Source organism: Lolium rigidum, chromosome 2 (assembly GCF_022539505.1).
Source record: "Lolium rigidum isolate FL_2022 chromosome 2, APGP_CSIRO_Lrig_0.1, whole genome shotgun sequence".
Classification (NCBI taxonomy): domain Eukaryota; kingdom Viridiplantae; phylum Streptophyta; class Magnoliopsida; order Poales; family Poaceae; genus Lolium; species Lolium rigidum.
In genome coordinates, this window is record NC_061509.1 from 288,618,478 (window position 1) to 288,644,906 (window position 26,429).

Sequence of the window (26,429 nt, forward strand, 5' to 3'; positions counted from 1 at the left end):
TGACGTGCATTAAGAAAAAAAATTGAAAGCATGAACGACATAAATATGAAAATAGATGAAGTAAAGTAAAAGAAAAGCAATCAAATTGAATTAATATTTTTTCAATCAGTATTATCATAATTAAGAATATCTTATATGGACTAAATGTATCATAATTTCATACGGAATTAATACCTTTGTATTAATGTTATAGATTGTAAAAGAGGAGAAGATAACTCTATACTTATCATATCTCATGCAATAAATTAGGTTTCTACATACATATAATAAAATAGATCTTTGGGGTATTAATTGTAGTTCATTGTCTACAGCGATGGGACCTTAAATATGTGATAGGTCCATACTCCTATAAGTAAGGTTTCATAGTCATTAGGGAATTGCCAATTCAAGGTTTTTAAAATGAAAGGAAATGCAACTATTAGACTGGCTCTTCTCCTATCATATATAGTTTTGGTAACTAGAGGAAAATGCATAAGATCTATTCAAAAGGGAGAAAATTATTGCCAATTCGTCACATATCGACAAGATAATGGAACTATTCAGGTATGAATAAGCATTTATCTTGTTTCCTGTATCCAACATTATGTTTGGACACTAACACAATCAAAGGAAACATCAAAGTATATGGAAAACAGAGATATATTTGATTGCATTGACGTGAATCTCCAACCAGCCTTTGACCACCCATTGTTAAAAGGCCACAACGTTCAGGTAAATTAAATTTGTAAAGAAAAGTGTATATTCATGGTTTGGGTAAATTAATAAAGTTACCTCATTTTTTGAATAGACAAATGCATGAAGAGTGAGTTATCTCAAAAAAGGATGTTAGATAGGAAGCAAATTATAAAAATATACCATGATTGTTGATTATCTATTTTGATCTAGACATCATCTTTCATTAATTTTAGTGTGTCAATCCTACGTTCTTCATATAAGTGAAATAAACAACATTTTAGTGATTTTGTTCTTGATAGGACTGCATGACAATCAACAATTCATGTGCCAGAGTTTTAGTTTTCTCGTTCTTTTTTCTCACTTCTCCTTTTTTTTCCTGCTTCATATCTACCCAAAATAGCTTGGTAAAAAGGTTTTGATGTTTTTTAGTTTTTGTAGTAAATGTGCATATTTATTTCATCTATAATATATCAAATTACACAGTTTCTTAAAACTTATCCAATCATAAGGTGATGATATTTTGCTTTTTGAACAGATGAAACCTAGTTCTTTCCCATTAGGGCTGGACATTGAATCTCTGACGCGACATGGTGTATCACAAGTACAACCACCAATCATTGAATGCCCAATGGGAACAATCCCGATACTACGCAATCATAGAAAGAACCATATTGCAAGACAAAGTATTGATGACGTGAGTGGCACAAATAACCAACAAGAGGTGCGTTTATACAGATAAATAAATATACACATGTTTATGTCTAGATTGAGTAAAATCTTATAGTCATGGGTTGATTATCTCAAACTGCACTGCACTGGGTTATTGCATGCATGTCTAATGTATGAAATTATTATCTTAGATTCAGTTGGCATGAAGGTGCATGCTAACAACCTGAATATTTTCAATCGATCCCAACTCGTAAGTATGCTTGAAATATTTTTGCATTACATGACGTGCTTTCCAAATACACCAGGTTCAGATTGACAATTTTCGTGCCATACAATACGTTGATGTATTGTTAAACAATGCTTATTTCTCCCATAGTTTGAGTGGCTTTTCCCCATCACGGGCACATGAAAAAGCCCAGAATTGGAATTCAGGGCAATGAACAATCCCAGAAAAGGTGCATATATATTCCTTGACGTTGACATAAGGCACTATACTCTCATAATAAGAAACACACCTTGCGCCCTATGATAGTAAGTTCATGGATAGTGTTGTAGTCCAAAGTCGAACGCTAACGCTGACATTTGATTGTGGGCATCAAGGGGATAGATGTGGTTCAAGGTCATAAAATTATTACTAACAGTAATCAGTTTCATAGAAAGTTCATTTGAAGTATGTGAAAGGCCTCCAAATTTTAATACAGAGTAGTTAATGATGAATGTTCCACCTGGATGTTCAATTTGGCTCCCAAGTGCATATGCTCCCTCTACCAAAAAAATTATTTTCAAGTGTAAAAGAATATTGACAAAAAAATATAACGTACATCTTCATAATTTATGTGTGTTTGTCAAGTTTCGCGAAAAATCGATATTTTTATGGTCCCTGTAGAAAAGAGAAAAAATCTTGTGAAAAAGCCTTATTTTTAGCACTAAGTTTTATCTTTTTTACACATGCCATATGAAAAGTCGATTTTCTATGAAACGACTTTTTGGGCAAGTAGCACGTGAAGATATACGTGTCAATTTTTGTTTCAATTTTTTAATCAAAATATGTCTAATATCCATTTTAAAATAAAGGGAGTATATGCTCTCATGTGCCAAAACACCACTTCCATGTTACACCTTCTTATTGTTTTTTCCATATCTTTGTTATTTCAGCTGTACATGAATGAATTTTGTTTATTTACAAAGCTCCACTTAAACTTATTGGTGGCATATCTTACTTAAAAATCTAATTTATATTCATGGAATTTTACAGGTGATGCGATGTAATAATCTTATCTCTATGTAGTCAATATTTAGTCTTCTCATTTATCAATACTAAACTTTGGGTTGTAGGAGGCGGGAATCGAATATCGGGATGATGATATATATGGGACGCAGGCTATAATAAATGTCTATGAGCCAAAGGTCAAGAAAGATAGTAAGGATCTTAGTGCAGCAGGGTTAAACATTAATAACGGACCACAAGGGGGTCAGGCAGACACAATTGGTGCTGGTTATTCAGTATCCCCGAGTCTGAGTGGAGATGGCTTCGCAAGGTTCCATGTTGCTTGGGTAATCATGATATTCCTATAATGGTCAAGTACGAATAAATTTTCTATTTTTTTGTATTGACCTTTGAGTAACATGGTTAATAGGATGAAGGCGTACAAAACAAGTCGTGTTATGATCTCAAATGTCCTGGTTTCGTGCAAATTAGCAATACATTTGGTCTTGGAGGAAGACTACAGCCCGTTTCAGTCTATAATGGACCACAGTATGTAATAAACATACTTATTTTCAAGGTAATCACTTCTTTTCTAATTCAAATTTCTTATATATACGTTGTACACGATGTCTATGTCAAAATTGTATTAGTGGATTTATTTGATGTGCATAATTTTTTTTGTACTTTACTATGATATCGATTCTATTAACAATTAAGATAATGAAGAGTTGATTTCTTACCTATCATCCCACAACCAAATACTGTGGTTTGACCACATCTGATATATGTATTAATCATCTAAAGTATGTCTTGAAGAGAACTTATTAGTTAGAATACCATTAAAATATTAGGGATTAGAAAGCACTTTCGAGTGTAATAATCGTTTTAACATCGAGGATTAACAAATATGTTCGCTCGATTTACATTTTTTTAATGGTAGTATATTGTATGGGGATAAAAGAAGTGTAATCTACTTAAAACAACATTACTTACCTCCTCATATCCAATAGCTAGAATCCATGTTTTCATTATTTCCAGGACGCAGACACTAAGAATTGGTGGCTGATATATGGTGAAGAGAAGAAACCAATTGGATATTGGCCAAACGACTTATTCACATACATGAAGGATAAAGGTAATTATGCATTCTGGGGCGGGCATGTTTCAGGACCGACGGCCTCAACAGACTCTCCGCAAATCGGTAGCGGGCATTTTGCCTCCGAAGGGTATGGAAAAGCAGCTTTTACAAAAAACATCAAACTTGTTGATGGAAACAACAATCTCGTTAATCCAAGGGAGAAGAAAGCTAAAGCTGGAACTACCAGTTCATCCAAATACACAGTCGATGGTTACGAAATCGACAAGGATGGTATGCATACATACTATGGTGGACCAGGCGATTTAGCCTGAGAATGTGCGTTAAAACCAATAAAGCTGTCACTATGCTCAGCTCATTTAGCTGGCATATAATTTCCAGTGTATATCTTCAATGAATGTGTTTTAGCGATGGGAAAACAAGTGTCAAAATGGATAATTGTAAGTTTCGTCAACTACATCCACAAACCAACCATGAAGTTTGTAATATTATCAACAAGAGAGTAATTGACGAAGGAGGGATAATAGTCAATTACCCCTAGGTGCCAGGGAAAGGTGTTCCATGGCCGGCTGGCGCCCTAGCCGACTGTGGCCAAGGCTGGCTGCCCAAAGTCCACGCTCATCGTCTCATCAGAAAGGATGGGGTGCATTGTGGAGCCTGCAGCCCACGTCATGGCCACTACACCGCTACAACGTTTACAGCCTTGCACTGTGGCGCACAATGCCACCAACTCCATGACACCAGGCTATTGCAGCGACAGGGCGGAGCAGCCGTCTGGGCCCCGCATGGGCCCCTACATGACGGAAGGACGCAGATGGCATCCCTTTGGCCCTTCTCTCTCTCCCCCCTTTCCTTTATCTCTGGGCACCGTGCGTATAAGGTGATATAGGAAGCCCTTTGCATGGGATTGATCATTCCCCATAGGAGACACCACTAGAGCAGAATAATAGCTTCTCCTCACATGAAGACACATCTCAAGGAGCACCATTGTACTTTGTGTGTTTACCTCCACCGCAGGGCCTTGAACCTGGGCACATCACCCACTACTTTGTGCCCATGCTAGTCCATTAGGCTCCACTCATCTATGTTATCCATCCCATGGAATATGTCGTGACATTCCCATGATAGGAAGGAAGGCTTAAGGTCATAAATTGAACCAAACATCTCCTCATCCAAGTCGACCTTAGATACCTCACCTACCACATGTGCGAGGAGCCGACCATAGGCATTGGTATCCAACTCCTCATCATCATCTATAAGGGTGGTCCGACTTACTCGAGAGTTTAGGGGAGACCTTTAAACGTTCAAACTCCATATGCCTTAGAGCCTTAGAGTGTGTTTGGTTGAGTTGTGGATTCTGAAAAAGTTGCTATAAACTGTGGAAAAGCTGTTGTGGAATTTGAATTGTGGATTATCTGGAAGTTGTTTGTGAAAGTTGTTTGGTTGTAGCAATTGTGAATGATGTGTTCAGTTAGAAATGTATGTAATGCCCATGGTTATATGCAAATTTATCGGAAAACATTGATGTGCACTAATTGATATGTGAATCTCCAGTTTGGAATAATATCTATACTTTTTCGCAACGATACATACTTATAGATAATATGAATATAAAGTGATATTCTCAAATAATTACATATGATAAATGCACGCAAAATACATGTATCCGTTGCGAAAACTAACAATGTCTCCATCAACATAGATAAATAACTAAGGCGGTAAATGGTTCACATAAGTTGCAAATGGTTTACACGACAAGACACAAATGGTTCACACAGCAAGAAACAAATGGTCCACACGACAAGACAAGCAAATAGACATAAATGTTTGACACGATAACTAAAATATTCTACACACGCTTCATCTCTTTTTCATGATCCCTCTATAGCAACTCAAACCACCCTTCTTTAGTCGACACAACAACTTATTTTGCAGAAGTACCCAAAGAAACACCCACGCTATTCAATTTTGCTGAAATGTGCGAGAATTTAAAAAATATTTAGCAGATTTGTTTATACATGAGGAGTCAAGATTGGCGGTAGCCTTGCGACACATCGCCTTGGACGAGGAGTCCTCGTTCGTCACAACGACAGAGTCATCCGTGAAAACAGGGGAGGGGGAAACCGCTCAGCAAGCTCATCCCGCTCCTCTGTCGTCTCCTCCAGGCGACGGGGGAGCGAACCCTAGATCTCCGCCGCCACCTCCCCCGCCCCCTGCCCGCCTCCTCGCCGCCTCCCGAGGCCGCCGCCGGCGAAGCCGCGCGCCGCCAAGGACGGGGGCGGCGAGGATCTATGCCTCTCGGGTCCCCCGCATGGCTGCTTAGGAGGGAGGCATCCATGCTGGTCCCGGAGGTCGCCGCCGCCCGCGCTGGGCTCCTGCGTGTGGCTCGCCGCTGGCCTGCTCGTCGCTGCTTCCGCGCCTCCCCATCGTCGCGCCTGTGCGTCCTCGCCGTGGTTCTTCTGCGCGCCGGCCTTGGCGGCGGGCTTGCGGGCCGGATGATACGTCTCCGACGTATCGATAATTTCTTATGTTCCATGCCACATTATTGATGTTATCTACATGTTTTATGCACACTTTATGTCATATTCGTGCATTTTCCGGAACTAACCTATTAACAAGATGCCGAAGTGCCGATTCTTGTTTTCTGCTGTTTTTGGTTTCAGAAATCCTAGTAACGAAATATTCTCGGAATTGGACGAAATCAACGCCCGGGGTCCTATTTTGCCACGAAGCTTCCGGAAGACCGAAGAGGAGACGAAGTGGGGCCACGAGGTGGCCAGACTATAGGGCGGCGCGGCCCAAGCCCTGGCCGCGCCGACCTATAGTGTGGGCCCCTTGTGCCGCCTCTTGACCTGCCCTTCCGCCTATTTAAAGCCTCCGTCGCGAAACCCCCAGTACCGAGAGCCACGATACGGAAAACCTTACTGAGACGCCGCCGCCGCCGATCCCATCTCGGGGGATTCTGGAGATCGCCTCCGGCACCCTGCCGGAGAGGGGATTCATCTCCCGGAGGACTCTACGCCGCCATGGTCGCCTCCGGAGTGATGTGTGAGTAGTCTACCCCTGGACTATGGGTCCATAGCAGTAGCTAGATGGTTGTCTTCTCCCCATTGTGCTTCATTGTCGGATCTTGTGAGCTGCCTAACATGATCAAGATCATCTATCTGTAATTCTATATGTTGCGTTTGTTGGGATCCGATGAATAGAGAATACTTGTTATGTTGATTATCAAAGTTATATCTATGTGTTGTTTATGATCTTGCATGCTCTCCGTTACTAGTAGATGCTCCGGCCAAGTAGATGCTTGTAACTCCAAGAGGGAGTATTTATGCTCGATAGTGGGTTCATGCCTCCATTGATATCCGGGACGAGTGACGGAAAGTTCTAAGGTTGTGGATGTGTCTGTTGCCACTAGGGATAAAACATTGGTGCTATGTTCAAGGATGTAGTTACTGATTACATTACGCGCAATACTTAATGCAATTGTCCGTTGTTAGCAACTTAATACCGGGGGGTTCGGATGATAACTCTGAAGGTGGACTTTTTAGGCATAGATGCATGCTGGATGGCGGTCTATGTACTTTGTCGTAATGCCCAATTAAATCTCACTATACTCATCATAATATGTATGTGCATGGTCATGCCCTCTTTATTTGTCAATTGCCCAACTGTAATTTGTTCACCCAACATGCTCGTTTATCTTATGGGAGAGACACCTCTAGTGAACTGTGGACCCCGGTCCAATTCTCTATACTGAAATACAATCTACTTGCAATACTCGTTTCTACTGTTTTCTGCAAACAATTATCTTCCACACAATACGGTTAATCCTTTGTTACAGACAAGCCGGTGAGATTGACAACCTCACTGTTTCGTTGGGGCAAAGTACTTTGGTTGTGTTGTGCAGGTTCCACGTTGGCGCCGGAATCTCTAGTGTTGCGCCGCACTACATCCCGCCGCCATCAACCTTCAACGTGCTTCTTGGCTCCTCCTGGTTCGATAAACCTTGGTTTCTTTCTGAGGGAAAACTTGCTGCTGTGCGCATCATACCTTCCTCTTGGGGTTCCCAACGAACGTGTGAGTTAGACGCCATCAAGCTCTTTTTCTGGCGCCGTTGCCGGGGAGATCAAGACACGCTGCAAGGGGAGTCTCTACTTCCCAATCTCTTTACTTTGTTTTTGTCTTGCTTAGTTTTATTTACTACTTTGTTTGCTGCACTAAATCAAAATACAAAAAAATTAGTTGCTAGTTTTACTTTATTTGCTATCTTGTTTGCTATATCAAAAACACAAAAAAATTAGTTACTTGCATTTACTTTACTTGATTCATCATGTTTCCTTTTAATTTTACCACAAAAGACATACCGGTAGGACGTGGGTCTATAGTTGGGAGAAATAATATAGAAGAATTTTTCAATCATGTTAGTACCATTGAAGATTTTGAAGATAGACACTTGGTAGACCTTGCGCCTACTTATGAGATTGCTGCTGCACATTTAGTTCGCCTGTTGGAAACGAAATTTGTTAATCTCAATCCTATAATCCAACACATATTTCTCACACTTGGTGATATGGAAGAAGGGGAAAAGAAAGATTTTGTTTTAGAAACCCTTCTTAGAGAATTTGGTGGTCTAGCAAGAGAAGCTAGAAAGGTCTTTGCTAAATATAATATGCTTGGTTCATATACCAATTTTGTTAGTCTCCTTGAAAAGATGGATATGGATAGAATAAAGTACACTAATAATATTAATGATGGTGGGGAGATCAAAGCACCAATACCATGTAAACTCCTAGCTATGAATGATGCACTAGAAGATAACTATGCTTGGCTTGTTCCTGAAAATTTGTTTGATGAGAGTAGCAAGCCTAAGACTAATGAAAAGGGAGCCTCTGAAACTTACATAGATAAGATAACATGCATTTTTGAGGCAACTCCTAAAGCCCAAGGTGAGGACGATGCACCACCCTCCGATAATACTTGATGCACACTTTCTGCGCCTAGCTGAAAGGCGTTAAAGAAAGCGCTTATGGGAGACAACCCATGTTTTTACCTACAGTACTTTGTTTTTATTTTGTGTCTTGGAAGTTGTTTACTACTGTAGCAACCTCTCCTTATCTTATTTTAGTGTTTTGTTGTGCCAAGTAAAGTCGTTCATAGAAAAGTTCATACTAGATTTGGATTACTGCACAGTCTCAGATTTCTTCGCTGTCACAAATTCCGACCTGCCTCTCTGTAGGTCGCTCAGAAAAATATGCCAATTTACGTGCGTGATCCTCAGATATGTACGCAACTTTCATTCAATTTGGGCATTTTCATCTGAGCAAGTCTGGTGCCATTTTAAAATTCGTCAATACGAACTGTTCTGTTTTGACAGATTCTGCCTTTTATTTCGCATTGCCTCTTTTGCTATGTTGGATGAATTTCTTTGATCCATTAATGTCCAGTAGCTTTATGCAATGTCCAGAAGTGTTAAGAATGATTATGTCACCTCTGAACATGTTAATTTTTATTGTGCACTAACCCTCTAATGAGTTGTTTCGAGTTTGGTGTGGAGGAAGTTTTCAAGGATCAAGAGAGGAGTATGATGCAACATGATCAAGGAGAGTGAAAGCTCTAAGCTTGGGGATGCCCCGGTGGTTCACCCCTGCATATATCAAGAAGACTCAAGCGTCTAAGCTTGGGGATGCCCAAGGCATCCCCTTCTTCATCGACAACATTATCAGGTTCCTCCCCTGAAACTATATTTTTATTCCATCACATCTTATGTGCTTTGCTTGGAGCATCGGTTTGTTTTTGTTTTTTGTTTTGTTTGAATAAAATGGATCCTAGAATTCACTTTATGGGAGAGAGACACGCTCCGCTGTAGCATATGGACAAGTATGTCCTTAGTTTCTACTCATAGTATTCATGGCGAAGTTTCTTCTTCGTTAAATTGTTATATGGTTGGAATTGGAAAATGATACATGTAGTAATTGCTATAAATGTCTTGGGTAATGTGATACTTGGCAATTGTTGTGCTCATGTTTAAGCTCTTGCATCATATGCTTTGCACCCATTAATGAAGAAATACATAGAGCATGCTAAAATTTGGTTTGCATATTTGGTCTCTCTAAGGTCTAGATAATTTCTAGTATTGAGTTTTGAACAACAAGGAAGACGGTGTAGAGTCTTATAATGTTTACAATGTGTCTTTTATGTGAGTTTTGCTGCACCGGTTCATCCTTGTGTTTGTTTCAAATAAGCCTTGCTAGCCTAAACCTTGCATCGAGAGGGAATACTTCTCATGCATCCAAAATACTTGAGCCAACCACTATGCCATTTGTGTCCACCATACCTACCTACTACATGGTATTTCTCCGCCATTCCAAAGTAAATTGCTTGAGTGCTACCTTTAAAATTCCATCATTCACCTTACAATATATAGCTCATGGGACAAATAGCTTAAAAACTATTGTGGTATTGAATATGTACTTATGCACTTTATCTCTTATTAAGTTGCTTGTTGTGCGATAACCATGTTTCTGGGGATGCCATCAACTACTCTTTATTGAATATCATGTGAGTTGCTATGCATGTTCGTCTTGTCTGAAGTAAGAGCGATCTACCACCTTATGGTTAAGCATGCATATTGTTAGAGAAGAACATTGGGCCGCTAACTAAAGCCATGATCCATGGTGGAAGTTTCAGTTTTGGACATATATCCTCAATCTCATATGAGAAAATTATTAATTGTTGTTACATGCTTATGCATAAAAGAGGAGTCCATTATCTGTTGTCTATGTTGTCCCGGTATGGATGTCTAAGTTGAGAATAATCAATAGCGAGAAATCCAATGCGAACTTTCTCCTTAGACCTTTGTATAGGCGGCATAGAGGTACCCCATTGTGACACTTGGTTAAAACATGTGCATTGTGATGATCCGGTAGTCCAAGCTAATTAGGACAAGGTGCGGGCACTATTACTATACTATGCATGAGGCTTGCAACTTGTAAGATATAATTTACATGATACATATGCTTTATTACTACCGTTGACAAAATTGTTTCATGTTTTCAAAATCAAAGCTCTAGCACAAATATAGCAATCGATGCTTTCCTCTTTGAAGGACCATTCTTTTACTTTTATTGTTGAGTCAGTTCACCTATTTCTCTCCACCTCAAGAAGCAAACACTTGTGTGAACTGTGCATTGATTCCTACATATTTGCATATTGCACTTATTATATTACTCTATGTTGACAATATCCATGAGATATACATGTTATAAGTTGAAAGCAACCGCTGAAACTTAATCTTCCTTTGTGTTGCTTCAATGCCTTTACTTTGAATTATTGCTTTATGAGTTAACTCTTATGCAAGACTTATTGATGCTTGTCTTGAAATACTATTCATGAAAAGTCTTTGCTATATGATTCACTTGTTTACTCATGTCATATACATTGTTTTGATCGCTGCATTCACTACATATGCTTTACAAATAGTATGATCAAGGTTATGATGGCATGTCACTCCGGAAATTATCCGTGTTATCGTTTTACCCGCTCGGGACGAGCAGAACTAAGCTTGGGGATGCTGATACGTCTCCGACGTATCGATAATTTCTTATGTTCCATGCCACATTATTGATGTTATCTACATGTTTTATGCACACTTTATGTCATATTCGTGCATTTTCTGGAACTAACCTATTAACAAGATGCCGAAGTGCCGATTCTTGTTTTCTGCTGTTTTTGGTTTAGAAATCCTAGTAACGAAATATTCTCGGAATTGGATGAAATCAACGCCCAGGGTCCTATTTTGCCACGAAGCTTCCAGAAGACCGAAGAGGAGACGAAGTGGGGCCACGAGGTGGCCAGACTATAGGGCGGCGCGGCCGACCTATAGTGTGGGCCCCTTGTGCCGCCTCTTGACCTGCCCTTCCGCCTATTTAAAGCCTCCGTCGCGAAACCCCCAGTACCGAGAGCCACGATACGGAAAACCTTACTGAGACGCCGCCGCCGCCGATCCCATCTCGGGGGATTCGGGAGATCGCCTCCGGCACCTCGCCGGAGAGGGGATTCATCTCCCGGAGGACTCTACGCCGCCATGGTCGCCTCCGGAGTGATGTGTGAGTAGTCTACCCCTGGACTATGGGTCCATAGCAGTAGCTAGATGGTTGTCTTCTCCCCATTGTGCTTCATTGTCGGATCTTGTGAGCTGCCTAACATGATCAAGATCATCTATCTCGTAATTCTATATGTTGCGTTTGTTGGGATCCGATGAATAGAGAATACTTGTTATGTTGATTATCAAAGTTATATCTATGTGTTGTTTATGATCTTGCATGCTCTCCGTTACTAGTAGATGCTCCGGCCAAGTAGATGCTTGTAACTCCAAGAGGGAGTATTTATGCTCGATAGTGGGTTCATGCCTCCATTGATATCCGGGACGTGACGATGAAAGTTCTAAGGTTGTGGATGTCTCTGTTGCCACTAGGGATAAAACATTGGTGCTATGTTCAAGGATGTAGTTACTGATTACATTACGCGCAATACTTAATGCAATTGTCCGTTGTTAGCAACTTAATACTCGGGGGGTTCGGATGATAACCCGAAGGTGGACTTTTTAGGCATAGATGCATGCTGGATGGCGGTCTATGTACTTTGTCGTAATGCCCAATTAAATCTCACTATACTCATCATAATATGTATGTGCATGGTCATGCCCTCTTTATTTGTCAATTGCCCAAGCTGTAATTTGTTCACCCAACATGCTCGTTTATCTTATGGGAGAGACACCTCTAGTGAACTGTGGACCCCGGTCCAATTCTCTATACTCGAAATACAATCTACTCGCAATACTGTTTTACTGTTTTCTCGCAAACAATCATCTTCCACACAATACGGTTAATCCTTTGTTACAGCAAGCCGGTGAGATTGACAACCTCACTCGTTTCGTTGGGGCAAAGTACTTTGGTTGTGTTGTGCGGGTTCCACGTTGGCGCCGGAATCTCTAGTGTTGCGCCGCACTACATCCCGCCGCCATCAACCTTCAACGTGCTTCTTGGCTCCTCCTGGTTCGATAAACCTTGGTTTCTTTCTGAGGGAAAACTTGCTGCTGTGCGCATCATACCTTCCTCTTGGGGTTCCCAACGAACGTGTGAGTTAGACGCCATCAAGCTCTTTTTCTGGCGCCGTTGCCGGGGAGATCAAGACACGCTGCAAGGGGAGTCTCTACTTCCCAATCTCTTTACTTTGTTTTTGTCTTGCTTAGTTTTATTTACTACTTTGTTTGCTGCACTAAATCAAAATACAAAAAAATTAGTTGCTAGTTTTACTTTATTTGCTATCTTGTTTGCTATATCAAAAACACAAAAAAATTAGTTACTTGCATTTACTTTACTTGATTCATCATGTTTCCTTTTAATTTTACCACAAAAGACATACCGGTAGGACGTGGGTCTATAGTTGGGAGAAATAATATAGAAGAATTTTTCAATCATGTTAGTACCATTGAAGATTTTGAAGATAGACACTTGGTAGACCTTGCGCCTACTTATGAGATTGCTGCTTGCACATTTAGTTCGCACTGTTGGAAACGAAATTTGTTAATCTCAATCCTATAATCCAACACATATTTCTCACACTTGGTGATATGGAAGAAGGGGAAAAGAAAGATTTTGTTTTAGAAACCCTTCTTAGAGAATTTGGTGGTCTAGCAAGAGAAGCTAGAAAGGTCTTTGCTAAATATAATATGCTTGGTTCATATACCAATTTTGTTAGTCTCCTTGAAAAGATGGATATGGATAGAATAAAGTACACTAATAATATTAATGATGGTGGGGAGATCAAAGCACCAATACCATGTAAACTCCTAGCTATGAATGATGCACTAGAAGATAACTATGCTTGGCTTGTTCCTGAAAATTTGTTTGATGAGAGTAGCAAGCCTAAGACTAATGAAAAGGGAGCCTCTGAAACTTACATAGATAAGATAACATGCATTGTTGAGGCAACTCCTAAAGCCCAAGGTGAGGACGATGCACCACCCTCCGATAATACTTGATGCACACTTTCTGCGCCTAGCTGAAAGGCGTTAAAGAAAAGCGCTTATGGGAGACAACCCATGTTTTTACCTACAGTACTTTGTTTTTATTTTGTGTCTTGGAAGTTGTTTACTACTGTAGCAACCTCTCCTTATCTTATTTTAGTGTTTTGTTGTGCCAAGTAAAGTCGTTCATAGAAAAGTTCATACTAGATTTGGATTACTGCACAGTCTCAGATTTCTTCGCTGTCACGAATTCCGACCTGCCTCTCTGTAGGTCGCTCAGAAAAATATGCCAATTTACGTGCGTGATCCTCAGATATGTACGCAACTTTCATTCAATTTGGGCATTTTCATCTGAGCAAGTATGGTGCCATTTTAAAATTCGTCAATACGAACTGTTCTGTTTTGACAGATTCTGCCTTTTATTTCGCATTGCCTCTTTTGCTATGTTGGATGAATTTCTTTGATCCATTAATGTCCAGTAGCTTTATGCAATGTCCAGAAGTGTTAAGAATGATTATGTCACCTCTGAACATGTTAATTTTTATTGTGCACTAACCCTCTAATGAGTTGTTTCGAGTTTGGTGTGGAGGAAGTTTTCAAGGATCAAGAGAGGAGTATGATGCAACATGATCAAGGAGAGTGAAAGCTCTAAGCTTGGGGATGCCCCGGTGGTTCACCCCTGCATATATCAAGAAGACTCAAGCGTCTAAGCTTGGGGATGCCCAAGGCATCCCCTTCTTCATCGACAACATTATCGGGTTCCTCCCCTGAAACTATATTTTTATTCCATCACATCTTATGTGCTTTGCTTGGAGCATCGGTTTGTTTTTGTTTTTTGTTTTGTTTGAATAAAATGGATCCTAGCATTCACTTTATGGGAGAGAGACACGCTCCGCTGTAGCATATGGACAAGTATGTCCTTAGTTTCTACTCATAGTATTCATGGCGAAGTTTCTTCTTCGTTAAATTGTTATATGGTTGGAATTGGAAAATGATACATGTAGTAATTGCTATAAATGTCTTGGGTAATGTGATACTTGGCAATTGTTGTGCTCATGTTTAAGCTCTTGCATCATATGCTTTGCACCCATTAATGAAGAAATACATAGAGCATGCTAAAATTTGGTTTGCATATTTGGTCTCTCTAAGGTCTAGATAATTTCTAGTATTGAGTTTTGAACAACAAGGAAGACGGTGTAGAGTCTTATAATGTTTACAATGTGTCTTTTATGTGAGTTTTGCTGCACCGGTTCATCCTTGTGTTTGTTTCAAATAAGCCTTGCTAGCCTAAACCTTGCATCGAGAGGGAATACTTCTCATGCATCCAAAATACTTGAGCCAACCACTATGCCATTTGTGTCCACCATACCTACCTACTACATGGTATTTCTCCGCCATTCCAAAGTAAATTGCTTGAGTGCTACCTTTAAAATTCCATCATTCACCTTACAATATATAGCTCATGGGACAAATAGCTTAAAAACTATTGTGGTATTGAATATGTACTTATGCACTTTATCTCTTATTAAGTTGCTTGTTGTGCGATAACCATGTTTCTGGGGACGCCATCAACTACTCTTTATTGAATATCATGTGAGTTGCTATGCATGTTCGTCTTGTCTGAAGTAAGAGCGATCTACCACCTTATGGTTAAGCATGCATATTGTTAGAGAAGAACATTGGGCCGCTAACTAAAGCCATGATCCATGGTGGAAGTTTCAGTTTTGGACATATATCCTCAATCTCATATGAGAAAATTATTAATTGTTGTTACATGCTTATGCATAAAAGAGGAGTCCATTATCTGTTGTCTATGTTGTCCCGGTATGGATGTCTAAGTTGAGAATAATCAATAGCGAGAAATCCAATACGAACTTTCTCCTTAGACCTTTGTACAGGCGGCATAGAGGTACCCCATTGTGACACTTGGTTAAAACATGTGCATTGTGATGATCCGGTAGTCCAAGCTAATTAGGACAAGGTGCGGGCACTATTAGTATACTATGCATGAGGCTTGCAACTTGTAAGATATAATTTACATGATACATATGCTTTATTACTACCGTTGACAAAATTGTTTCATGTTTTCAAAATCAAAGCTCTAGCACAAATATAGCAATCGATGCTTTCCTCTTTGAAGGACCATTCTTTTACTTTTATTGTTGAGTCAGTTCACCTATTTCTCTCCACCTCAAGAAGCAAACACTTGTGTGAACTGTGCATTGATTCCTACATATTTGCATATTGCACTTATTATATTACTCTATGTTGACAATATCCATGAGATATACATGTTATAAGTTGAAAGCAACCGCTGAAACTTAATCTTCCTTTGTGTTGCTTCAATGCCTTTACTTTGAATTATTGCTTTATGAGTTAACTCTTATGCAAGACTTATTGATGCTTGTCTTGAAATACTATTCATGAAAAGTCTTTGCTATATGATTCACTTGTTTACTCATGTCATATACATTGTTTTGATCGCTGCATTCACTACATATGCTTTACAAATAGTATGATCAAGGTTATGATGGCATGTCACTCCAGAAATTATCCGTGTTATCGTTTTACCTGCTCGGGACGAGCAGAACTAAGCTTGGGGATGCTGATACGTCTCCGACGTATCGATAATTTCTTATGTTCCATGCCACATTATTGATGTTATCTACATGTTTTATGCACACTTTATGTCATATTCGTGCATTTTACTGGAACTAACCTATTAACAAGATGCCGAAGTGCCAGTTGCTTGTTTTCTCACTGTTTTTGGTTTCAGAAATCCTAGTAACGAAATATTCTCGGAATTGGACGAAATCAACGCCCAGGGTCCTATTTTGCCACGAAGCTTCCAGAAGACCGAAGAGGAGACGAAGTGGGGCCACGAGGTGGCCAGACTATAGGGCGGCGCGGCCCAAGCCCTGGCCGCGCCGACCTATAGTGTGGGCCCCTTGTGCCGCCTCTTGACCTGCCCTTCCGCCTACTTAAAGCCTCCGTCGCGAAACCCCCAGTACCGAGAGCCACGATACGGAAAACCTTACTGAGACGCCGCCGCCGCCGATCTCATCTCGGGGGATTCAGGAGATCGCCTCCGCCACCCTGCCGGAGAGGGGATTCATCTCCCGAAGGACTCTACGCCGCCATGGTCGCCTCCGGAGTGATGTGTGAGTAGTCTACCCCTGGACTATGGGTCCATAGCAGTAGCTAGATGGTTGTCTTCTCCCCATTGTGCTTCATTGTCGGATCTTGTGAGCTGCCTAACATGATCAAGATCATCTATCCGTAATTCTATATGTTGCGTTTGTTGGGATCCGATGAATAGAGAATACTTGTTATGTTGATTATCAAAGTTATGTCTATGTGTTGTTTATGATCTTGCATGCTCTCCGTTACTAGTAGATGCTCCGGCCAAGTAGATGCTTGTAACTCCAAGAGGGGTATTTATGCTCGATAGTGGGTTCATGCCTCCATTGATATCTCGGGACGATGACAGAAAGTTCTAAGGTTGTGGATGTCTTGTTGCCACTAGGGATAAAACATTGGTGCTATGTTCAAGGATGTAGTTACTGATTACATTACGCGCAATACTTAATGCAATTGTCTGTTGTTAGCAACTTAATACTGGAGGGGTTCGGATGATAACCTGAAGGTGGACTTTTTAGGCATAGATGCATGCTGGATGGCGGTCTATGTACTTTGTCGTAATGCCCAATTAAATCTCACTATACTCATCATAATATGTATGTGCATGGTCATGCCCTCTTTATTTGTCAATTGCCCAACTGTAATTTGTTCACCCAACATGCTGTTTATCTTATGGGAGAGACAGCTCTAGTGAACTGTGGACTCCGGTCCAATTCTCTATACTGAAATACAATCTACTGCAATACTGTTTTACTGTTTTCTGCAAACAATCATCATCCACACAATACGGTTAATCCTTTGTTACAGCAAGCCGGTGAGATTTACAACCTCACTGTTTCGTTGGGGCAAAGTACTTTGGTTGTGTTGTGCAGGTTCCACGTTGGCGCCGGAATCTCCGGTGTTGCGCCGCACTACATCCCGCCGCCATCAACCTTCAACGTGCTTCTTGGCTCCTCCTGGTTCGATAAACCTTGGTTTCTTTCTGAGGGAAAACTTGCTGCTGTGCGCATCATACCTTCCTCTTGGGGTTCCCAACGAACGTGTGAGTTACACGCCATCACCGGACCCGGCCTTCGCTGCTCTCTGCAGCTCGCCGTCCGTCCGGCCGTGGCGCGGCCCTGGCGGCGGGGTGCTGGTCGGCTTCGGCCTTCGCTGCTCTGCAGCTCGTCGTCCGGCCATGGCGCGACCCCCTGCTGTTGGGGTGGGCGCGGCTTTTCCGCCTGGCATGGCGCTGCTCGACTGCCTAGTGCGCCGCCGGCGCTTGCGCGCGGGGGCTCTGTTGGGCGGGCTCCTGCGGGCTCGGATGGGCTCCTGCGGGCTCAGATGGGCCCCTGCGGGTTCCGATGGGCGCCTGCCTGCTCCGTTTTCTGTTTGGTGGACGGCAACAAGGTACCCTGCTCGGCGGGCCACCTTCTTCCGCCATGGTCAACGTTGGGCCTGACGACAGCGTTGGCACTCCAGGCGAAAGCCTCGCACCATTGGTGCCGATGTTGGCGGTGCCCTTGGGTACCGTTGTTCCCTGTTGAGGGCTTCATCGGGGAGCTTGGTCTCCTGCTGTCGCGAGTTCTTGCGTTCTCCGGGTGAAAACCTCTGCTCCTTGGAGCGGGCGGCGGCGACACACTGTGCCGTTACCTTCCTGAAGGCGCCGCTTTTGGAGTCCGTGTTCCTCGTGGTGTGTTAGATGTGTGGTAGTTGCGCTTGGTTGCCTTGTCGTCGAGGGTGGTGGATGCCGGGGCGGCGTCCCCGGACGGCTGACGTGCGCCGAGGCGGCGGCCTCGGATGGTCTTGCAGCGATGACTCCATGGGGTGTGGTCATCGTCTAGCAAGGCATGGGTGGCGTGTTCGTGCTACGTGGGTAGCGAGCTCGTCGGCCCGGCCTACGCGACGGGGTGGTCGGTGTGGGCGGCAAGTGGGGCGGCGGCCCCGGATCTTTTGGCGCGGCGTTCGTGGTCTGCGGGTGGTCGCCTTGGTAGCTTGGGCTACAGGACGTCCATGCCGTGCGGCGTTGCGGCTCGCTTCCGAGTTGGGGACGTCGGAGCAGCGGCTCCGGATGTGGTGGTGTGTGTTTGGTCGTCGGCGGTCTGGTTTCGTGTGGGCGATGAGGCCCCAACTTTTGTGCGGTTTTTCCCGACGGTTTCCCTCATAAACTCGGCCACTATGTATGGTTTTTGGGCCCGGTTTCCCTGATTAACTGTGCCAAATCTTCTTCTATTAATATATCGAGCAGCTCACCTGCCGAATTCTCAAAAAAAAAAAAAAAAAACAGGGGAGGGGACACGAGGTAGGATGCTGGATTGCAGTGACAACTGGGGAGGGTGATGTCAGAATAGGCACCCCCGTGAGTCACCGACGAGGCAAGCTCATATAAGCAGAATATGCAAAGGTAATGCATGGCACTGTAACTGGAAACGGTCTATGATGCCAAATACTCTGCAAGGCGTCATACATTTCATTCCTCTTCTAGAAAACTTGGAAGGAACAAAGATGTGTAGTGCCCAGGCCACATGCCATAGCTTGAAAGCACCTCTGCGAATCAGACCACTCACTATAACTTCTTTCGATTCTGCAGATAGCTCCTCAGATTTTTTACCAAAATGGTCAAGCTCTCCAAAAGATAGGGTAATTGCTCTCTTGACTAACAGTTCCCAGAACCACAGTAACCCATTGTAGCAAACACTAGAATTTTTTAGTCCGTGCGTCAAAAAAAAAAGAATTTTTTAGTCCGGCAGTCAGCAACAATAGTTCTAGGTTCATGTTCAACAAACTTTGTCAACCACAAAATATAGTTGATGCTCATATTGCAAACAGATAGTCAGAGATGGAGGCCGCGGTTGCCACTGGACCGGGCCATGCTGCAACTCAGATAAGCATCTCCAGCGGCGCGACGCAAACGGTCGCTCATTCGTCCGCAGTGTGACCGGAAATGCGTCTGGGGCCTGTTCCAGCGGGGCAACGTATAGTAATCGGGCCGTCCGCGGAGACGCAAACCTGGCCCAAATATGCGCCTCGGATGCGTCTCTGCGGACGTCCGGAAACGTCCGCTCGCGTCTAGCGGACGTTTGGGTGGGCCCGCCTGGCAGCGAACCTGCGTCGATGCGTCTTCTCAAACGCGCCAGCGACTACAAAGCTGCGTCGCTTCGGCACTCTGCGCCACGTTAATGGCGACGATGCCTCGGCTGCCGAGCGGCCGCCCACCTCCGCCAACCACGTTAATGGCGACGCCACGCGTCCCGCGGCCACCGCATGCCGCCGGCCTATATAAAGGGGCGCGCGTTCTTCTTCCTCATCCACTCCTCCAAAGAAACCCTAGCCGCCACAAAGCTCGAGCGTAGCGCCGCCTAGGTGTTCCTGCGACGCAGCCAAGCCCGCGAGGAAGTCCATGGCCGGTCCTGGTGGCCGGCGAGGCGGTCGAGGCCGCGGCCCTGGGCGGCCTCGTGGCCGGGGCAGGGGCCACCGTGGTGGAGCAGCTACGGCCCCACGCTCGCCGTCGCCTGCGCCCTCCTCGTCCTCGCAGGAGGAGCGTTGCTTCGAGTTCCTCCTCCGCATCGACGACGACTCAGTCGCCATCAAGCGGCTACCGGACAAGTTCGCCGAGTTCGTCGACGGCGTCGAGCCGGCGCACTTGCAGCTACGGGGGGCCAGCTGCAACTTCTGCCGCTGGACCGTGGAGGTCCTGTTCGACGGGCAGGGCAAGATGTACCTGCACACGGGGTGGGACAAGTTCGCCCGTGACCTCCACCTCGAGCCCGGCTGCCAGCTCACCTTCCTCTACGAGGGGGACGGCGAGACGATCGTCAAGGTGTTCGACGACACAGCCTGCCGCAGGCACTACCACACCGACGACTCCGGCTACGACACCGATAGTTAGAACGTTGAGTGTTCTTTCTTTGCAGCGAATCTGGCTACGGGCCAATTGAAGCCGCTAGTGGAGGTTTCTAGATATTCGCCTCATCGGTAGAACCAACAAGGGCACCATCTCCTCCCGCTGGATTTTCCAGTTTGGGTGATTGGGTGTGCCCACGAATGTTCTTTCTTGGCAGCGAACATACGGAAATCAACACAACTGGCTTCTTTTAAAAAAAATATATATGTGTGTCCACCATAGTGCAAACTATGTGTTAGTTTGTGTAAACCATATTCCAAACTATGTGTTAGTTTGTGTAAAATCATGTTTCAAAATGTTATATGTGAAACTATGTTTAAATGGAGAAGAGGGAAAAATGAAAAAAAATGCGTCGCCCCGCTGGAGCAGACCCCAGACACAAACGCTGCGGACGCTCGCGAACATAAAAATGCGTCGCGCCGCGCTGGAGATGCCCTAACACGTACACAAGAACCAGCAGGGTTGGCGGTCAGGGTGGTCGCCAGTGTTCTCCCAGGTCATCACAATTGATGTTGACTATACTGATCCCAATTTTGATAGCCTCATCTGACACAAACACATACCGATTGGTGTTGTCAGCGACGCTGATGTCGAAGCATCCGGTAGAGTTCTTGGCGGGCGCTTTGGGTGGCTGAGGTGAGTGTACACACCAATGCTCAGACATTGCTACTTGGGCTTCCCGACAAGGAGGTGACGGCTGTGGATGCAGCACCCTTGATATGCTCCTTTAAGAGGGTTCCATAGCCTGCTGCAGGTGCAGTGAGCACGGGGATGACGTCTTCGGTGACCGTGTGCGACGTTGGTGCTGCTGCTGGGGTGGAAGTAGACATCCATTTGGTGGCGGCTTCGGCTGCGCATTCCGTCGAACAGAACTTGGGTACCATGGCTTTGTTATCTATGGAAGCAGCGGTAGAGACCATACTGGCTCCTAGATGGCAGGGACCGGAGCCGTAGGCTTAGCCAGCCCTGCCGACGCAAGGACGAGGTCGACCGTATAGGATCTCGTCATGGGCGTGGTGACGCAGAGCTCAAGCACCACTGCACTGGTGTCAATGAGACCCACGAGTGGGCGTTGTTAAAATATAGCCTAGCTTTTTCTAACAGTTCGGAATTTTAAATTTTTTGACTAGTGCATCAATTCAACAATATGGTATCAGAGTTATAATGTCTCAGGATCAAGTCATACCCAATCGCACTATTTAATTTAATCCAAATAGTTACGGCCCCCGATTACCCACGTCCAGCCAGAGGTGGGGGCCCGGCTAGACCTACCAATGCGACGATAATCTCGGTAGTGCCGGAGCTTGCCTGCGCGTACCAGCCAATTTCTCAGAACCTTAATGGCTCACATATACATGAACTCACCTAGCTAAACAGAGGAGGAAGCATGAATGAGAAGGGAGAACATCTAACTTGGATGCTTTGAGGGATGTCTCCTCCTAGGTATATGTAGCTTGTGACTCCTACGGCCGACACCCAGACCAGGCCTATGCCACGGCCCACGAGGCCAGCCCAAGGAGATATTGGTAGGCTAGGAATATGAAGGTTCCTAACAATATATGAGCAGCGTGCGTACACATGGGAATTAAAAAGTGGCTCTCGGCTGTCACACACCTTTATATTTGGAGAAATAAAAATAAAATAAAGGGTAATTTTTTTGAAAATTTTCATAAATCAAAGATAATCATGTATTGTACTTGTATAAAAATTTCCCTAGAAAATTTCTTTGGTTGTATTCTACGTAAAAAAATATCAAAACACCCCATGACCAGGTACTATTCACTTTATATTCATCATAATTTTGTTTTTTCGTAAAGACCAAGGGAATCATTTATTTTCAAGACATTTTTTTACGGGTACAAACTTAATTATCCTTGGTTTCTAGGAAGATTCAATTTTTTTTTACTTATTTCAGTTACTACATTTTACACATACAGTCTATCATTCAGCTCGGCTTAGAGCATCTCCACTTGCGCTCCCGATAGCGGCCCCAATAGCGATTTGGGGATCGGCGGTGTTTTTAGGCTCATACCGGCGCGTCCCAAAAAGCACCGACGCGTTGTCGAGCCCAATAGAAGCGCCGGTAACCCCGTGTCGGCCCCTTCGTGAAGGGCGCGAATCGGGCACGCCGGCACCCTCTTCCACGTAGGAAAACACCCGCAGGGCCCTTTTGTCAGCCAGACGCAACGGTTTCCCCATCCTCCCACCCCGTCCGGGCTGACTCCCACCCATTGCTGTCGTCGCTGTCGCGTCCCCCGTGCTTGCCTCCGACCCCGCATGTTCATAAACCGCCGTTCATAGACACCGCCACTACTCCCTCGACCAGCCAACGCTCTTTCAACCGGAATAGAGATTGCCGGCATCGCCGTCGAAATGCCCAACCGCCCCGCCCATGTAGTAACCCAGAACATAGGAACATCGAAGGGTAGATTTAGAATTGGGATGTGCATTTTATCGCAAAACGAGGGAAATTTTAACGCCTTATTGCATAAAACCTAAGAGGGATCGAGGTTCTCTGTCAATTGCAATTAGGGGTTAGGCATTGTGAGGTTAAGAATTTTGACATGATCTCTTGTGTAACTTATTCATTTTGGGAGTTGATTTGAATTGGCGATTCATATTAGAATTTAAAACAAAAGAAGTAATTGATAAACAATATAGAATTGAATTATGAATTCATAAGTCCAAAATACTTCATAATTCAAACCATTTTATACATACACTAATAATTCATAAGTAAATAATACATTTACAATTAAGCTCATAAACCAAACTTGAGCTTTATTAATCATACACACATAATACAATGTCTTTACAATATTTGTCTTACAAGAATTGAATGAACATAATTACAAGAATTGGATGAATAATAAAACAAAATAAAAAGAAGATTACAAGAATTTGATCCTATACTAAAACCTACACTAAGTGTCTTCGAAGAATTGTTTCTTGATCATTTCCAACCTTGAAACCTTCAAATAAGAAGAGAAAACTAGATAGGGGGTTAATTCAAGTGAGAAATCAGATAAGGGGTTAAAACCAAGTGTCCAGGACACTTGTCCATGTCCAAAACCTGGACGGAACCAAGATAAGCTCCAGCAGACCAAACCTGAGCCAATGATGGGCTCAAGTTTCACCAAAGGAACACACAGCTCATGGAGCTGCTGTGCATCCAACAGCAAACCAAGGCCACAGCTTAGACACCAAGCATGCCAGGCTTGTGTGTCACAGCCAGAGAAGAACAAGCAGTGGGTATAAAAGGGTAGAAACCCTAGAAACAATTCACAGGTCGACCAGATAACCATTCACCAAGCAACCAGCAAGGAACAGTCTCATCTCTGTTCTTGCTCAAGAACAGCTCAACCAACCACTGAAACCATTTATCCATCCAAATCAACCAACCAAAACCCAAGAGAAGACATGGGGACTTAAACAAGATCATCGGGAGCTAGGAGGAGCAGGGCAAGTAACCAAGATCATCCAGCAACTGCTCAACAACAGTTGAGCATAACCATCTAGGAGCTGGAACGAGGTATATCAAATACTTGGAGAGGATCTGGTGGATCCAATCCATAATTTTTGCATGACACAAGTCATGAGATGAGAAGATGCTCAGGGGGTTGTCATCACTTGGTGTTGACCAAGGATCATTGGCAGAAAAGGAAGCAACTAGAACCAAAACCACCTAGATACTATTCATATGAAAATCAGCAAGGATAGATGCACAGATGTGCAAATAAGCAAGGATAAATGCACAGATAACACAAGTAGAGGATTTATAGGAACTAGAAGCTACCAAGAACTACCTAGTGAGATCCTAGCCACTAAACAATCAGTTAAACCCTAATTTTCTTCACTGGCAAGCATAGTGGCAATGATAACATGTATAATACCCTACTGTGCACACAGAGATGAGTAGCCAACAAGAACTAGACAAGCTGTGTGAGCAACCAAGCAGTAGCAATGCTACTGTGGTCACATCAAACACAAATGCATCCATTTAACTAAGATTATAAGTCATCACTATCCAGAAATAGATTTAGACTTCATTTATTTCCAAATTGATCATGGAAATATCAAATCATGCATAGCAATGTATTTAATCAACACTGCATAAGTAGTTCATTCATAAATAATCCACCAAGCATACATACACAGTAATCCATGCATGAATAAGGCAACAGCAGCATGCACCATTGCATCCTAGCCATTGGATATGTCCAATGAGCTATGGACAGCAACAACAGCACACATATAGACACTTGAGCATCATTAGCAAGTACAAGTCACAGCAGAAGCTAGCACAAGATATTCATATAGCCAAGGATTTAACCAGTAATTAGCCACTAGCATATGATTGATCAAATGGATCAAATAGATCAAGCACAAGGCATATCAGAGTATCACGGGCAAGCAGTGATCCAAGAATTTGATCAAATGAAGCAAACACATGGCACAAGTGAGCATCACTGACACCACAAGTGTCAGTAGTGCTAACCTAGGTCAATAGGAAGCCATTAGCAAGAATTTGCACATCATAAAGACATGAACAAATAGAATAGGCCTAGCACAGTGAGCCAGTAAGCATATGAATAACACCAGGACATGATTAGATAGGATAGCAAGAGTCCAGTGTACCAGGAAGAATTACACAGACATAATCCAAGCACCAGTAAGCATGAACAGGCTAGAGTATGGCATCAGCAGACTTAGGCGAGCAAGCACAACACCACAACAAGCATGAAAGCACGACAAGGACAGCAACATCATACGCTAGGGAGGCAATAGGCACAGATCGAGAAGGAGAGGAAGGAGTAGAGAGAGTAGAAGATGTAGCAGAAGCAGAGGAAGGATTACCTGGCGTATAACGTGGAGGCAGCAATGGCGGCACAGTGGCACGGCCAGCCACGGCGGCGCCAGACCGCAGCTAAGCCCTGCCAGGCCACGCACGGCAGCAGAGGAGCCGGCGAACACCCAGAAGTGGCGACGAGAAGTAGATCGACGGAGATCGCCACGGATCCTCGGTGTCTGCGAGCGTCGCGCATGCGCACGAGCTGTGGAGGAAGAGGCATCGATAGCGACCAATAGCGTGTCCTAGAGCGGCCGGTGGCGGCCGGAGCACGGTGGCGACCATGGCGGCGACACAGTCGCCACGGGATTGCCAGTTAGGGATAGGGTTACACGAGAGAGACGAGGGGCGAGCGAGTGAGGTGGGCCGACTCGGTCGGTTCCCACCGAACCGTTTTGGCTAGGCCCAAGTGGGCTGGCCAAGTGGGATGTCTTGGTGGGCTGGCCTAATTGGCCCAGAGGGGTATTTTGGTCTTTTCTTTTTAGAAATAACTTTTGAAATATACAAAATTATAAATAATAATAAATACCTCTAAAAATACAAGAAAAAGTGGATTAGTGAATTAAAAATTATTCTTAACAAGAATAAAATAAGAAATGGAATTACCAACACAAATTCAAATTTTGGAATTTTTGAATTTAAATTTAAACTTGGAAATTCAAATTTGCAATTTTCCTTGGATGTAAAAATCAAGGAAAATTCCAAATGAATTCAAATATTTGTTTATCAACTATTTTAAAAGGAAATTCTATTATTCTAATTTCTTTTATTCCCAAAAAGAAGGACAACTCTATTATTTCAAATTCTTAATTTGAAATAAATATTTTCCAAAAGGAAAATTTTATTACTCTTAAATCCTTTTCTTTAGAAAAGAAAACAATA

At 43.4% G+C, this 26,429-nt stretch overlaps 1 protein-coding gene across 1 annotated transcript; it reads left to right on the forward strand.

Annotated features, from left to right (window-relative positions):
• Window positions 1-624: 624 nt before the first annotated feature.
• LOC124691126 lies at window positions 625-3,961 on the forward strand. The gene is made up of 5 exons (XM_047224403.1): window positions 625-711; window positions 1,211-1,396; window positions 2,680-2,898; window positions 2,982-3,128; window positions 3,590-3,961. The coding sequence occupies exons 1-5, from the start codon at window positions 625-627 to the stop codon at window positions 3,959-3,961; spliced, it is 1,011 nt and encodes a 336-aa protein (XP_047080359.1).
• The last annotated feature ends 22,468 nt before the right edge of the window (window positions 3,962-26,429 follow it).

Coding starts and splice junctions, on each gene's coding strand:
- LOC124691126 (XM_047224403.1), top strand. CDS start 625: ATGGAAAACAGAGATATATTTGATTGCATTGACGTGAATCTCCAACCA. Junction 712..1,210: donor TAAAAGGCCACAACGTTCAG/GTAAATTAAATT, acceptor CTTTTTGAACAG/ATGAAACCTAGTTCTTTCCC. Junction 3,129..3,589: donor TAAACATACTTATTTTCAAG/GTAATCACTTCT, acceptor CATTATTTCCAG/GACGCAGACACTAAGAATTG.